General features: G+C 40.6%; 1 protein-coding gene across 1 annotated transcript; it reads left to right on the forward strand.

The window, feature by feature from the left end:
• The first annotated feature begins 7,439 nt into the window (after window positions 1-7,439).
• Window positions 7,440-8,892, forward strand: LOC146562889 (paraneoplastic antigen Ma3-like). The gene has a single exon (XM_085293165.1). It carries the CDS (start codon window positions 7,459-7,461, stop codon window positions 8,845-8,847), a length of 1,389 nt encoding a protein of 462 aa, XP_085149291.1. The 5' UTR covers window positions 7,440-7,458; the 3' UTR covers window positions 8,848-8,892.
• The last annotated feature ends 8,266 nt before the right edge of the window (window positions 8,893-17,158 follow it).

Raw genomic sequence — 17,158 nt, forward strand, 5'->3', positions numbered from 1 at the left:
CACAGCGAAATGAGTGTAATTAAGTTGCCAGTCGCTGTGTGCTTCTGTTGAGAATTAATATTTACTGGCCATGTTTGTGTGTGTGCTGTGTGTGCATGCATGTGTTGGTGCGTATGTGTGCAGGTAAAAACTCATATTAGCATCTTCCCGATGAGTCACCTCCCACTCCCTCTCAGGTGGCAAACATCGGGGGCCTCCTGGGTAATCTGCCCAGCAAATTGGATGTTTGAATCACTATCCAGTTCAGGACACTGTGTGCCTGCGTGTGTGCGTTTTTGCATGTTTGTTCAGATAACTGAAAGCTATCCAGCAGAATGTGTACATCTGTGATACATTGAAATTTGTGGTGCCTTTCACTCAGACTGATTCTCTCTGTTCAGTCCTTAACCCTGTTTTCATGTGTCTGGATCTATTTATGTGTAAGACTTTAATTGTGCGCCCGTGTTGTGTGCTTAAAAATCAATAGAGTGCTATTTACTAACACTGAGAGAAAGTAGTCATTATCAAAGTTATTTACTGCTGTTTTTACAGAGCCTCTGCCTTTCCCTCGTACAAGATAAAGTCAAACTTTATACAGAATTTTGTTGTTTAGCATCATGACACCAACCACATTATTTACTATCAATAGGATTTCCTTTAATACAAATGGTACAAAACTTTACCTAACTACTAACATCTTGGTAGCTCGATTTTCACTATAAATAACTACAATATCCAACTATCTAAAAACAAACTTTTGAGAATAAGTTATATGGTAACAGTTACTTGGCAACTTTAGATTCATTAGAAAAATACACACTACAATTCTCATTATAAATTATGGGTTAAGCACTTTCAGCAGAACATAGAGAAATTGAAATGACCTTTTCCAGTTCCAACAGCATACAGATGTATTTAATAATGCATGAATAATCATGATCCCAGCTCTCGCAGGGCAAACGGCATGATACACCCTGGACAGGTAGCCAGTTAATTGCAGGACTAACAAAGAAACAGATCACAATTCATGTTCAGATACTTTTTGCCAGTTTAGATTCACCAAGTAACCTAACAAGCATGTCTTTGGACTGTGAGAGGAATACTTGGAAAGAACTCACGCAGGCACAGGAAGGATATGCAAACACAGAAAGAGCCCAGTCAGCCAGTGGATTGCAACTCCACCAACACCTTCTTGGTTTAAATTAGTTTGTTTGGAAGTTTTTAATGTCAGTAGAGAGTTAAATAAATGTATTTGCTTTCACTGATATCACAGCATCCATCCCAAACCGGGAATAAAATGCAGTGGTTTACACTGTGCAACAGAATTCCACTCTCCTTTCACTCAAATCAGTTAAAAAGAATCTATATTATCTATATCTTTATCTATATTTTCTTCTATTTATCCAGTTTATTCATATTTAGTTTGATAAGAGACACAGAGCAATCCTAATAATCTTAATATGTTGCTACTTTTGGATATGGTCTTTTCATAGTATCCCAAGTATGAAGCGTTCAATTAAGGTCAGTGAAGGAAAATAAACCTTTATCCATTTTTGCAGTTTCTATTTAAATTGGCATTCATCGAAGGCCAAGTGGAGTTGAAGGACACCAATTTCTAAAGTATAAAGGTCACTCAGCACAAGTTGTGCAAGAGCTTAAAAATAGAAACTAAATCCCAATATTTAGTGAATTTACTTGAGCTCATAGAATCAGATGGCTGCAAAACATAAAAGTAATTTATGTATTCATAGATGAGTAAAAACAACTTAAAAACACTGATTCTTCAATGAAGAGTGTTGTTACAGATTTCTGTTATTCTTTCAGTAAACAATATCAGCATGCCTTTGTGGTTTATGAGCATATACTGCATGAAACATGCAGAGATTAGGATGGCATAAAGAGAAACATTTAGAAAACCTTCTATGATATTGCTCTAAATCTCTTGCCCACCAAATGCACATTCGTGAAGTACTTCACACACACACACACACACACACACACACACACACACACACACACACACACACACACACACACACACACACACACACACACACACACACAAACAAACAGGCTTTTATTCAAAAAGACGGGCCTAGAGAGAGAATAGTGTAAAGACAGACAGACAGACACAGATTGAAATCAAAAACCTGCAATGGTGAATATCAACATTTGCTGACAGCAGGGGCTGGGAGCATTTTCTAAGGCTTTAAGCACAGAAATATCCTTAAAATGATATTGTGAATCTGGAGGGATTGCTCATTGAAGTGGTGAAAAGCCTCTCATAGTGGCTCCTCTCTGTGGTGCAGTCAAAATCTGGTGTCAAGATCTGGGGAAAAAAAAAAAAAGCAGGAAGAAGACTTGGTGCATGTAAAATGCACCTGTGTTCAGTCTGAGACCTGTGTTTTAAAAGACTGGTGTTCTGGTGCTTTTACACTCATGAGGCACTTCCATTAATTCTCTATATATTTTGTTACTGTGTTATTGTGGATGTATTAAGCCTGACTTGCAGCTGATTGCTTAGTTTTTGTTCTAAAAAGGATGGCATAATTTACATCTTTATAAATATTAAGGTGTGGGAGTTTGACAAATCTAAATGTTTGTGTTGAAACATAAGAAAAGATGATAGAAAAGTAATGTTAAGTATAAAAGCTTTTCATCAATTTCCTCCGAGCAAACGAACCCATCAGAGGAGCAGAACAGAGCATCTTAGTGAGTCATTTGAAGATTAACAGTCAAATAAGTCTTTTATGCAATAAATACAGTTAAAATGAATGTATCTGAAAACATATCAGTGGGACTGTCATCTTGAATCAGCAACCACTTGAGTGTATCAGGCACCGTATAATGGTTCGTAAAAATAGCACCACTCAATAAAGACTTTCAGAGCCTGTTATATACGATGGAGATTGGTTTGAGGAACACTTTGAGAATTTAAGCTTAATTCTGTACTGATAAAGAGTGTTGTAATATTAAATGTATAAAAATATAAAGCAGTCTCTTTGGAAGAACGCAGATCTCCAACACTTTATGACTTTGTGGTACAGTAGCTATCAGTGCTGGTCAGCTGGACTCTTTCGTTGTGGTGTTTGCTTGTTTTCTATGTACCTAGCTGGGACGTGAAAGTGAAATAAGAGAGCTAGACTAGGAGTTCATGAGCTTCTGGCATGCTTGCAACATATTTGTTTAAACATTTATTTTATTATCCTGAAATTTATTATCTGGCAACCTAGTTTATAGAATACCAAATCATCACAGTGGAATAGGATATAGTGTAATTGCATGCATACATGGATATAACTGAGAATAGCATACAGAAATTGTAGATTATTAATAAAATAGAAAACAGAGGTAGTCCTATAGTATGACCTTGATTCACATGACCTTGTGTCTATGTGTCTATTAAAACCTAGAAAGATAGAACGAAAAGCCGAGGTAGTATTACCCGTGTTTTTCCTTTTCTTTTTTTCTATACCTCAGTTCACAGATCTTGGTCAGAGAACTTGTCCTCAGTTTTGGCCTCTTATGTACAGGAAGTAAATCTATCTCTCACTTTGGCGATAATCTGCTGTCTCTCATCTTGTTACTCCCTTCTACTCTCTAGCTCTTTCTTCCCACCTATCACTTTCTCTTCTCCATTCCCAGCCTCCTCATCATTCCCTCCCCATCATCCTTACCTCCCTCCTTCTCCTGCACTCTAGTCTCACTTACAGTAATTGATAGTGCCTGGTGCTGTTATTTCATCCAAAGGGCCCTGTAAACAAAATCGTCACTGACAGAACCAATATGGAAATCGTGGGCAGTGAGACCACGAGTTATGGCCCGTATCATGGTGTGTGTGTGTGTGTCTCAATTTTAGCGTGTGCATGACACAGGAAGAAGAGTTGTTTTGTGCTTTTATGTTCATGAGTGTGAGTGTGTGTCTGTGTGTGCTTGCCAGTGACTTAGTTCTGCGTAATAAACTCTAGTGCAGGGAGTCATTAAGTAAGCGTGTATGTGTGTGTGTATGCTTTTGTGTGCGTGATGGGGAGGGGTCAAGGCCAAATTGACATCAAGTGGTCTAAATTAGCCCCACTTGTCTTCATTGATTTACGGTGGGTGAGTAAATTGCATCTGTAGTGGGAGAGAGAAAGTGGGGAGGAGCTCGGGGTTTCTTTGTAATTGATCTTGCCGTGTGTTTGTGGTGACATCACGGCACAACACTCACATCTAACCTTTTGCTTGCTTGGAACATATACTTGGACAGGGGTTAAGGGAGCTCTAAGGCAATTTAATTTATTACCAGTTGTAGTAAAAAGGCCGGTATTGTTTTCACCTTGTGAGTGTGTGAGTCTGAGTTTGCACAATCATAGCAAAATGTGGATTTGAAGACACCTTAAGCAATGGGAAAATTTTTCAGTTGAAATTATCTTCAACACAATAAAAAAAATCCACCCTCAACACTTTACAGGTGTGTAGCTGGAATGTAATTGTTTGAATTATGAACAAGACTGGCCCATGGGTACTAATTAAAGAGCTCAGTGGGATAGCAGAAATAAACATGGTTAAAGCCTGGTTTCCATCAGTAATTTTTCCTTTTTATGACAACTGCACAACCACAAATTATTATTAGACCTATGGTCACTAGCTGTCCACTAAGCATCACCTCAGGTAATTCAAGCTGCTGAACCAGACTGTTTTAGGTACCATAGGGTGAGGGGCAGGCTGTCACAGAGCCAACACAGAGAGAGAGACAATCATTTACACTCACATTAACACCTATGGGCAATTTAGACCACTTAACCTAACCCCACTAACAGCAACTCTTTGGACTGTGGGAGGAAGCTGGAGCCCCCACAGAGAAACCACGCAGACACACGGGGGTAATATGCAAACTCCAGGAACCCAGGACTTTCTTGCTTTGAGGCAACAGTGCTAACCACTGTGCCACCTTGCTGCCCCAGTATATATTTATATACCATGTTTATAAAGTGTATATATAGTATTATAGATACACTACTAACATGCATGGGTGGCACCGCATCCATCTTTGAATGTGTCTTCAGTTGCAGTCAACACAGTTTTGTGAGTGTTCCTTGCATGGTTGTAACAAGTAACTGTAACAAAAACAGACATACGCCTGCCAATGTACAAAAAGCACTTGTTCCAGCTACAGTAACCATCTCACTGACAACATTTTGCTGTGATTTAACACATGCAATCACACAAAGTGAAAACAATACACGCAACATTACTGAGGCTAGTAGCAGATGTTTATGAAGTTTTTTGTTAAAATCTGGAAGGTACAATTAATGTTCCCTCTTTACAGTAAGTGATATGCTACTGAACTGCTGAAGTGTACAAAGGATTATGTAGCCATTTAAAATATATTTTGCAGTAGACAGATCCTTTGTGTGAACGTGTTTACCTTTACTATATTAAAGCAAATTACTTTTGACAAGCGCACACATGTTGTAAATCCACAAACATTTACAAACACAGTTTACCAATATAAATCATGTCTTTGCAATATAATTAATGTATTTTGTTTAAATAAGAAAACTATATTGTTATAGGGAAGGTGTTCTAAAGAATAATTTACAACCAATGAATATTATGTCGCTTTTCAATTTGTTGTATACCATTTCTTTTTGTAGGGTCTTCTTCATAAAGTCCATAAGAAGAAAAGCTAGTCAGAGTAGCTGTACAAAAAAATGAATAAGGAAAATAGGATACTTAGGATAGAGTAAAAAAGTAGAAAAAATTAACTTATGGTGAGACTATTCATGGCATAAAAGTATGTAGATAATGTGTTATCTACGTACATGTGTTAGATAATGTGAATAGTTATTTATTAATATACATATTTCTTCATATACATATACATAAAGTGTTATATTATGTGTATTAATAAATAACTATTCTAATGATGGGAGATGAATCAGTGCCAAATACCACATTACTTGAGCAACTTTACAATGTGTATTCTAAGATTGGGGCTTTAAAATACATAAATTAAAACCAGATACAAATGATAAAATTGAGAAGTGAACAATACATAAATAATAAAAACGCCAAACTTGAAATACAGGACAGAACAAACAGCACAGAACAACAAATTTTCTAATAATAGTGCAATAAAATATCATTAAATATCAAACGCTAGATATATGTAGAAGAAATTCACTTTGTTATATATACTGGCTCAAAAAGCAGTGCACTCAGTTTTTAGGCACTGGATGGTGAACCCAGAAAAAGTTAGAAAAAGGTATTTTCAAATTAAAATTAAGACAAAAATTAAATAAATAACATAGGAAATGATCTCTGAAATGATCTTTCCATAGTCTCAACCTTAAACACTGTGGGTGTAACCCAGAGTAATTTCCTGCACTTATTTCCTGCCATTGAACGCATCACAAATGCATGACTCCAACCACATGACTTTGCTCAGCCAATCGAATGGCATGTAGGTCATAGTAAGCCTGTCCCGGCTTCCTCCCGTCAGATGCGTGGAGGCAAGCCAGGTGACAGAGCTGTTGGAGATGCTGATTACTGTGAGCCAGAGCCATAATGTTGTTGTGCACTGAACAGAACGGAATTGGCCAGGTGAACCTTTTTTGGGTATGGAAAAGGATGGCGAGCCAATGAACGGCTAGGAGCAGGACTCATTCTGCATTGAAGCTTCCACTGGACTGGTAGGAAGCTATCAAAGGCGACGCTCTGTCCCGTAATTTCCGAATACACTGATTTCCACAATCATACACACCAGTTCCCCCGTTTATGGACAATAGCGCTTGGACATCTCTCATGGATATTCAGATAAAACTCATGGACTTCAGTGTGGATCAGTGTTTTCGATGTTAACATGTGTTATTTATGGGGAACTTTTTTTTTTGAGAATCTATATTGCTTGGTATAAGCCAGAAGAATTTGCTTAGTTGTTTTTGTGCACCCCCACTGGGTTTTTCTATTAATTAAATAGCTACAGCAGGAATGATTATTTAAGCTTTCATTTTCTTTTCTTAATTTTCTTTGCTTTCGGTTAAATACATGGTACCTGCAAAAGCATTTTGTGTTGTGTGTATTTAATTACTGCCCATCAGCTCCAGTAGCATTCCTAAATCTTCTGATTAATAATAATCACACTCAATCCCTAGCCTGTATTAACTCATTAGCGCTACATCAGTGTTACATTTCTTGGCGAGCCAGCCAGGAGCTGATTTGGTTAGTAATTAATATATATTCAAACTCACCAATTCAGTTTTCCCCATAATGGAAGTTTTTGAGACACTTGCCATTAAGATCCCAAATGCGGTTTTAGTTGACGGAGTAACTGAGCACTCAGTTAATGAAGTTGTACTTTTCCTTGAACAGTATGGTGACATAGCTCGCAAGGTTACTATAGATTCACCAGAATCTGAATTTAATGACATGCTTGTCGCTGAGTACGCTTCGGGTTTATCTTTAACGCGGTTGTCTCAGTTGCTACCGCACACATCTATGTCAGATTCAGGTGACAAACTCCATATTGAAAGTCTATCTGAAGTTTATGCATCAAGAGTTAGTGGTTCCAAGACAAATACTTACTTGGCAGACTTAAAAAGAATAGCCAAATTATCTGGGAGGGATTATGCAGAAGTCCTCAGTGAGGGGATGACCCAGATACGCCGGTCCCTTGCAGAGCTCAACCCAGAGACTCCAGTGGTTGCAAAACCAGAACTAGAAGATTCAAACCCTCCCGATTCAGTCTTTCCTTCTTCACTACCAGCCCCTCTTCCATCTAAGTCCCCTTCTGTTGCCAGTAGTGCTGAAGCGCACGGCGGAGAGAGGCATTCTGCCTCCATTCCAGCGGCTGATCTCAACCCTCCTGAAGTACAACGCTATGTTGTGGAACACGTTGTTCGGAGTGGGGACAGCTCGCTGCATGCATTCCATCGACTGAGAGCGTTTTCTGGTAAAGTGCCCAGGCCAATTCAAGAGACAGATTATGATATATGGCGGTCAGGGGTCGAATTAGCCCTGAAAGATCCATCTATATCTGATCTGCAGCGCACCAGACTGATTCGTGACAGTCTACTGCCTCCTGCCTGTAATATGGTAAAACATCTCAGCCTTGACACACCACCAGAGGTCTATATGAAACAACTTGACTCAGCCTATGGCACTGTGCAAGATGGAGATGAGTTATACGCCAAGTTCATGGACACCTTCCAGGACAGCGGAGAAAAGCCTTCGGCCTATTTGCAACGTCTGCAGGTGGTATTACAGCATGCAGCAAAAAGAGGGGGTGTTTTAGAGAAAGACATAGACAACCGACTGTTGAATCAATTCTGCAGGGGATGTTGGGATAACAATTTAATATCGGAACTCCAACTTAAGCAAAAGAAGCACAACCCCCCCAAATTTACTGAGCTTATATTACTCCTTCGAACTGAAGAGGACAGAGAGGCAGCAAAGACATTAAGGATGAAACAGCATTTGGGACCGACAAAACAGAAAGCCACCACTAATGCCCAGTTTGCCAATACTGGAGAAGAAACTAACCTCTGTGCTGCGCTAACCACTCTGACTAAACGGCTCTCACAACAGATGGCAGCTATACAACAGCAGCTTTCAGCTTTGACAGCACAGCAGTGTAATGTCAAACCACCGGTTGCTGCCTGCCCAGCTCCAAAGCTCTATGGGCCAAAGAAGGTTGGTAAGAATCCAAAACCTAGCGTCTCCAGCCCTAAACCAGGGTTTTGCTTCCGCTGTGGAGAAGATGGTCACATTAAGCCACAATGTGAAAATGCACCCAATTCAGCATTGGTAAGTGCCAAGCGGAAGCAATTTGACAGCAAACAAAAGTGGCAGAAGCAAAAGTCCTCTGCTTCTGAGGATTTAAACTAGTTCCAGTTCCTGTTGAGGGGCAAACAGGAGCTGAGCTGGACCAACCTTGTCCCGCTGAGAACAAAAAGCATGCCAAGTGTGCAAGGTCGCAGACAAAGATCCACACTAGATTACCACCAGGATTAGTTGGATCCAGATGTACAGCAGAAGTCAACATTGCAGGTTGCAATTGCCCGTGTCTACTGGATACTGGTTCCCAGGTTACCACAATTCCAGTTTCATTCTATAATGAGCATCTCTCCGATCAGCCAGTCCACCCATTGAATGAGCTTCTTCATGTGGAGGGGGCTGCTGGTCAATGTGTTCCATACCTTGGGTATGTTGAGGTTGCCATGACATTTCCAAAAGACTTTCTTGGGAGTGACTTCCCAGTTCAAACGCTTGCACTTGTTGTTCCTGATGTGAGACCTGATTATCCAACCTCAGTACTTGTTGGCATGAATACACTTGAAATTCTTTATGAACAATTCTCTTCTAGTAACTGTTCATCATTCCAGCCTACCTCTTACGGGTACAGAGCAGTTCTGCAAACTCTCCAAGTGACATACCAACAGAATTGGATTGATCATCTTGGTGTTGTGACGACCCTTAGTAAATCTCCTGTGCTACTTCCAGCTGGCTGCACAGTTGTGGTCGAGGGTTCTGCCAAGCTTCTCAGCCCAGCTGGTCAATGTGTTGTCATTCAGCACCCGGGTTCAGGCCTGCCGGGTGGTTTGTGTGTCAGTAATTGTCTAGTCGCTCTTAAAGGTGGTACACATACTCAGGTTCCAGTTGTTGTGTCGAACAGAACAGAGCAAGACATCTACATACCAGCTTTGAGTGTCATTGCAGAGCTGGGAGCCTATGACTGCATAGTCTCTGAGCACAGTGTGACCAACCCCCCAGATCGGGAGATGGTGTCAACACCACTCACTTTCAAATTTGGCGAGTCACCAATACCAGCAGAATGGAGAGAACGGATCACAACAAAACTAAATGCCATGTCTGAAGTTTTTTCACATCATGACTTGGATTTTGGTTGCACTAAGGAAGTGAAGCATCACATCAAGCTCCATGACAATACCCCTTTTAAACACAAAGCAAGACCTATTCATCCCCAGGACATAGAAGCTGTTCGTAAACATCTTCGAGAGCTTCTAGATGCTGGTGTTATCAGGGAGTCGGAGTCATCATTTTCATCACCAATAGTGGTTGTCAAGAAGAAAAATGGAGACATTCGACTATGTATTGACTACCGCAAACTCAACCTGCAAACGATTAAGGATGTGTACGCATTGCCCAACTTGGAGGAATCGTTTACAGCACTCACTGGATCGAAATGGTTCTCTGTGCTTGATCTCAAATCTGGTTATTATCAGATAGAGATGGATGAAGCTGACAAAGCCAAAACCGCTTTTGTAACGCCAATTGGGTTTTGGGAGTTCAACCGAATGCCTCAAGGAGTTACTAATGCACCTTCAACGTTCCAAAGACTCATGGAGAGGTGCATGGGAGACTTGCACTTGAAAGAGGTCCTCGTGTTTTTGGATGATTTGATCATATTCTCCAACACTCTTGAGGAGCACGAAGACCGTTTGCTGAGAGTGTTGAATCGCTTGAAAGAATTTGGGTTAAAACTTTCTCCAGAAAAATGCAAATTCTTTCAGACATCCGTCCGATACTTGGGCCACATTGTTTCAGAAAATGGTGTTGAGACAGACCCAGAAAAGGTTGCCACCTTGAAATCCTGGCCAATTCCAACCAACCTGAAGACCTTGAAATCTTTTCTGGGATTCGCTGGCTACTATAGGCGTTTTATTAAGGGATATGCCATGATTGCCAAGCCACTCAACAACCTCACACGTGGATATCCATCCACACACAAAAGCTCCAAAAATGAGACTTCTAAGAGCTCACAGTTTGATCCCAAGCACTCCTTTGGTTCCAGGTGGAGTCCTGAATGTCAGTTGGCTTTTGATACCCTCATTGACAAACTTACCACTGCACCAGTTCTAGGTTTTGCTGATCCGGCACTGCCTTACATTCTCCACACAGATGCCAGCACCAACGGATTGGGCGCTGCCCTTTACCAAGAGCAAGAGGGGAGACTTAGGGTGATAGCCTATGCTAGTAGGGGGTTGTCATCCAGTGAAAGTCGTTACCCAGCTCACAAGCTTGAATTCTTGGCACTGAAGTGGAGCGTGACAGAAAAATTTCATGATTACTTGTACGGAGCAAGCTTTACAGTGGTCACGGATAACAACCCACTTACCTATATCTTGACATCAGCAAAGTTGGATGCTACCGGCCATCGTTGGCTGGCTGCTCTTTCTACATTCTCGTTCAAGATACAGTATCGAGCAGGCAAGCAAAACCTGGATGCAGATGCACTTTCCCGTCTGCCCCATGATGGTACTTCCTCTGGGGAACCTGCTCAAAAAGATGAGGAGCTAATTAATCAGTTTACTCAACAACATCTCTCAAGCAGCAGTGATGGTGAAATATCAGCTGAAGTTGTCGATGCGATTTGCCAAAGTGGTGTTGTCAGGACCCAAGCTGAGAATAGTTTGGTTGAATCCCTGTCCATCAACACAGCAGTGCTTCCTGAGAATTACTCAGAAGATTCACATGGACTTCCTGTTATTTCCACCATATCCCATTCTGAGCTTTATGAAAAACAGAGAACTGATCCAACTCTTCAGGAGGTTATTCACCAGTTGGAGTCAGGAGAAAAAGTTCCTCTGACAGCCAGGAAAGAGCTTCCTGAAATTCCTCTTCTCCTTCGCGAACTGAACAAATTGGAGCTGATTGATGGTATCCTCTATAGGATAAGATATGAAAATGAACAACCATCATACCAACTGGTCCTTCCGACAGAACTGCGGCAAACTGTTCTCCACAGCCTCCACAATGATATGGGCCACCTGGGAGTGGAACGGACCCTTGACCTTGCCAGGACTCGGTTCTATTGGCCAAGAATGGCAGTGGATGTGGAAAATAAAATAAAAACCTGTGGCCGGTGTATTCGCCGGAAAAGCTTGCCGGAGAGAGCTGCTCCTCTGGTTAACATTCGGACATCACGTCCGCTTGAACTCATTTGTATGGATTTCCTCAGTCTCGAGCCCGATACCAGCAACACCAAAGACATCCTGGTACTGACAGATCATTTTACCAAATATGCCCTTGCCATTCCAACACCAAACCAAAAGGCAAAAACTGTGGCTAACTGTCTTTGGGAAAACTTCATTGTTTATTATGGAATTCCAGAAAGACTCCATACAGATCAAGGGCCAGACTTTGAGTCGAAATTGATAAAGGAGTTATGCGCCCTGTTGGGAGTCCAAAAGTGTCACACAACACCGTACCATCCAAGAGGAAACCCAGTAGAGAGGTTTAATCGCACTCTACTGGCCATGTTGGGAACTCTTGAATCCAAACAGAAATCCAAATGGAAACAGTTTGTGAAACCACTTGTCCATGCCTACAACTGTACCAAAAATGAAGTCACTGGCTACACCCCATACGAACTAATGTTTGGACGTTGTCCTCGTCTCCCCATTGAACGCATCACAAATGCATGACTCCAACCACATGACTTTGCTCAGCCAATCGAATGGCATGTAGGTCATAGTAAGCCTGTCCCGGCTTCCTCCCGTCAGATGCGTGGAGGCAAGCCAGGTGACAGAGCTGTTGGAGATGCTGATTACTGTGAGCCAGAGCCATAATGTTGTTGTGCACTGAACAGAACGGAATTGGCCAGGTGAACCTTTTTTGGGTATGGAAAAGGATGGCGAGCCAATGAACGGCTAGGAGCAGGACTCATTCTGCATTGAAGCTTCCACTGGACTGGTAGGAAGCTATCAAAGGCGACGCTCTGTCCCGTAATTTCCGAATACACTGATTTCCACAATCATACACACCAGTTCCCCCGTTTATGGACAATAGCGCTTGGACATCTCTCATGGATATTCAGATAAAACTCATGGACTTCAGTGTGGATCAGTGTTTTCGATGTTAACATGTGTTATTTATGGGGAACTTTTTTTTTTGAGAATCTATATTGCTTGGTATAAGCCAGAAGAATTTGCTTAGTTGTTTTTGTGCACCCCCACTGGGTTTTTCTATTAATTAAATAGCTACAGCAGGAATGATTATTTAAGCTTTCATTTTCTTTTCTTAATTTTCTTTGCTTTCGGTTAAATACATGGTACCTGCAAAAGCATTTTGTGTTGTGTGTATTTAATTACTGCCCATCAGCTCCAGTAGCATTCCTAAATCTTCTGATTAATAATAATCACACTCAATCCCTAGCCTGTATTAACTCATTAGCGCTACATCAGTGTTACATGAGTCCAGATTACCATGGAAGAAATATAGTATAGAAATAGCCATTACATGGCGATACAATCAGATATTTTCACCAAAATAAAGTAATAAAAAAAACTTGTCACTTATAGGTCAAATATCTATATATTTGTGACCTTGCAAATACATTAACTAAGACATTTTCTTCATTTTGTTGCTATGAAACTTGATCTGCAATTAACTTGCAGCATTTTTAGCTACAATTTAATTGAAAATAAAAAATAAATCCTGGGAGATAGGATCACTGTAACCTGTGCACAGTTGCTAGTAAACCTTTCAATTCATTCTTTGTGTTTTATTTTCCACATTTCAGGAGGCCATTTTTGTGCATGTTTATCGTGTATGTGTACAACTCTGTCCCATTTCAAATTGAACATGAGCGTTATGTCATGCATCACAGAGTTATTGATTTCTTACAGCACACACGTGTGAGCATGCTCAGACATATTACTGCTCCTATTTACCATGCCCGAAAGTCATCTTCCCAGGTATAAACGCAGCAATAGAAACTGGATGAGCTGAGACAGAAAAACATTCTAGGTGTCTATTAGTGCACCATGACAACACACATATTAGCAACATACACAAATACACAAACATACTCATCCCTCACCTGCTCATCTCATCTCTTCCCTGACCTTACCTGAATAAAAGAAAAAAACAAACAACAGCGAAAAAAATATACATTTCCGACACATTTCCTCACACTTTGTCTGAGCCTAAGCTATCACCACATGTAGGCCCATGAGCTTACAAACGCACACAGAGACACACACATGACTGCACAACTCTAAGCTTGAACAGTTCTCTTCACCAGCTTTAATTGGATTCTAATGTATTCAGTTTGGTCCAATGAGCAAAGTGATGGTTATGGTTTTCTGACTGGAGAGAGAGAGAGAGAGAGAGAGAGAGAGAGAGAGAGAGAGAGGGAGAGAGAAGGAAGTGAGGATATTAGAAGTAAATAGGAAGCTTTGTCAGTTGTGGTCATCTTCCTCCACCTGCCAAGTGGAGTTTATCGTCTGAACAACCTGTCGACAGGATTTCTACAAGGGCCATTTGACCTGAGAAAGAAGAGCACTCTCTGTATCAATCTTCTTTCTCTCATTGTCTCTGTCAGCCATTTAATAAAAGGAGGCAGGTTATGTCTACTGCAACAAACGAACCACCTTTACTAATACGCTCTAAAAAATACATTATTCTGACCCAAGATCAGCATATCGATTATAATATGAGCATCTTCTCTTATTCTTAGTGCTTGCTTATGCCTTTCTATTTGCTTTGAGGTAAATGGTCTAGAGTTTGTACAATCTGGCAATTATTATTATTACTATTAACTGCAGAAATAATTCTTCTTATAACACATCTATATAAATTGTATTTGAGCTAACAGTTAAAGATTATAAGGGCTGTGGCTGCTTTGACTAATGGGTGTATAGCAGCACAGGTGGCTATAAATGAAAGCCGTCTACCATTAGTAGTTGCCTGTTGTCTCTCCTTTGCCATCTTTGTGATGTTGGTGCCTTGTGGAGCATTTTAAATGTAATTATAATAATATGGCTTACTATGTAGTTCCACAGTTCTAAGATCATAAGTTGGAGAGGCCCAGCTATTTAACCCATGCTTGTAAGGGGTTGTCCCCCTTTGGAGATCATCCTGAGGGTCATTGACCCACCATTGATCATGCGAGTCGTCACAAGAGCCAAGGTGTTGACCCGCACTCAACCTTGTCTTGACCTCAGTAGGTTACATTGCAAGGTCTCCCACTGTTTTCATCCCCACACCTCGGTGATGGTAATTACCTACAACTTTTTTCACAACTTGCATCATGTGATGATTCACATGAAAGGCTCTTGGATAGGAGAGGGAATGTATCCAAAAAAACTTTAAGAAGTCTAGATGCCTTCTTTTTCTCAAACTCAGGCAGAGTTTGAGGCAATAAGGCAATGCATGCTTCTTTTGGCTACTAGGATCATCTGCCTCTATCTTACCCTATCCCTAGCATCCTGTTCTGCCACACCAACTCTCTGCATGTCCTTGTCAGGGACCAAGCAGTAAGGCATAAAGGACACAGATGTTTAATTCAAAAAAGGGGTTTATTGTACTGTTGACCTGAGAGGGCAAACGGACTGCAACTTAAGAAAACACCAGCAATAAGATAAACGCTGCAAAAGCACACAAAACACAACGGAAATAGGAAAAAAGAAAACAGAAATAGGAAAAACAAAAACAGAAATAGGAAAAACAGAAATAGGGAAAACGGATTTCCAAAAGCACAAGATAAGTGTTTCTGGGGAGACAATAACCCAACGGACCAGTTGCAGGAACCAAAATATGCTAAGAATTGCGCTGGGAGACATTTAAAAGAAGTGGAGGATCTATCGGTTTTGTGAGGAAAGAAAAGATGAGAGGTAAGTGTGTTAGCCTAACTATTAGCCTAAAAATCCGTCATCAGTATTATATGAATCATAATAAAACACGCCTACCATGTTTTGGGTTCCTGCAACTGGTCCGTCAGTTTATTGTCTCCCCAGAAACACTTTTTGTGTTTGTGTTTGTTCCTATTTCTGTTTTGTGTTCCCTTATTTCCATTGTGTTTTGTGTGCTTTTGCAGCAAGATAGCAATTGACAAAGCCTCAAACAAACATAAGACAAACTGACCTCCTGGAGGGAATTTAAATACTGGCTTAGCTAAACCAAATGACACTCAAGGGGGAAAACCAAATGGCTGCCATATAACCAACTAATCCAAAACGATTAAACAATCTTGAACCCCCCCCCCCCCCCCCCCCCCCCCAGGCGATGAATCATGTGGTTTCATCCAATTAGGTTTTTCAGCAGTACTTCAGCTCTCCTAGCCCCGTGCCACATCTTTTGCCAGCCAGGAAGGAGAAGCCAAACGCCAGGTAACTCAAACAAAGAAAGATGTTTTAATATAACATAAATCAGAACTTTGACCTCACATTGTTAATGTGCGTGCAAGCCATATAAACATTCGAAGGTGTAATGAAAAAATAAATAAATTTAATTAAGAAACAATATTGGACAATAAGTACAATATATTTAAAGTAGTGAATGCAAAGCAAACTAAAGTGAAGTAACTAATGGTGAGGTGTAGCGGTTACCCCGTGTGGCTTGCCATCACAGTCCTTCTTAATTATGTCTTGATGAACGCTTAATAATCCAGGTAAGGAAATCCCTGAATGCTGATTCTATTCCTCTGGACATAAGTGGTTGAAGGGATCCCAGTGGTTTCTTTAGTCCCAGGCTTAAGAAGTCAGTTGGATAAGTGATGAAACACTTCCCTCACTAAAGACATTATGTCCAGATGAAGAGAATCAACTTTGTGGGTCCTCCTTCACGCCATCCATCAATCTACCCTCTCAGACTTACTAAAATACATTTTAAATTCTGCAGTTATTTGTAACCCATGTTACAATACAGGGCTGCTAATCCCCCTATTATTTATAGTTATTGCTTATTATTGTCACATGGGGTCCTGTGAGGCTGTTTTGCATGTACAACAACCTTACCTTATGCACAGGAAGTAGTATCTATCTCTTTCTGGTAAGATCTTTCCAAGTGTCTCTATCCGATCCGTACCGGAATCAGGTAGACCCGATTTGTACAGTCACGATTTTGTACATGCGCAGTAAGGACCGGGGAGTCCTGATCCGTAACTTTTTTTTTTTGTCCACATTAGAGATACTTATTATTGTTAATATCTTAACAGATACTCTGACCCGTAACAATCGTAAAATGCTTCGAGCGGAAGTAGTAGCCTTTTGCACATGTGTGGTACCGATCGGGTTTCCTGTACGGATCGGGTAGTAGTAATGGGTCAAGTGTGTTGCAGCAAGACAAAGATATCCATTCAGTGCTACAAACCAGAAAATGTTGTGCATTGTTTTTACTTATCTTGTTGTTCCTTGTAGTGTAACATAAGTGTTTAAAACGTTGTAATGCTAGA

Source organism: Mchenga conophoros, linkage group LG12 (genome assembly GCF_057382185.1).
Source record: "Mchenga conophoros isolate Kocher_MC1m ecotype Shallow Benthic linkage group LG12, M_conophoros_male_GT1.1, whole genome shotgun sequence".
NCBI lineage: Eukaryota > Metazoa > Chordata > Actinopteri > Cichliformes > Cichlidae > Mchenga > Mchenga conophoros.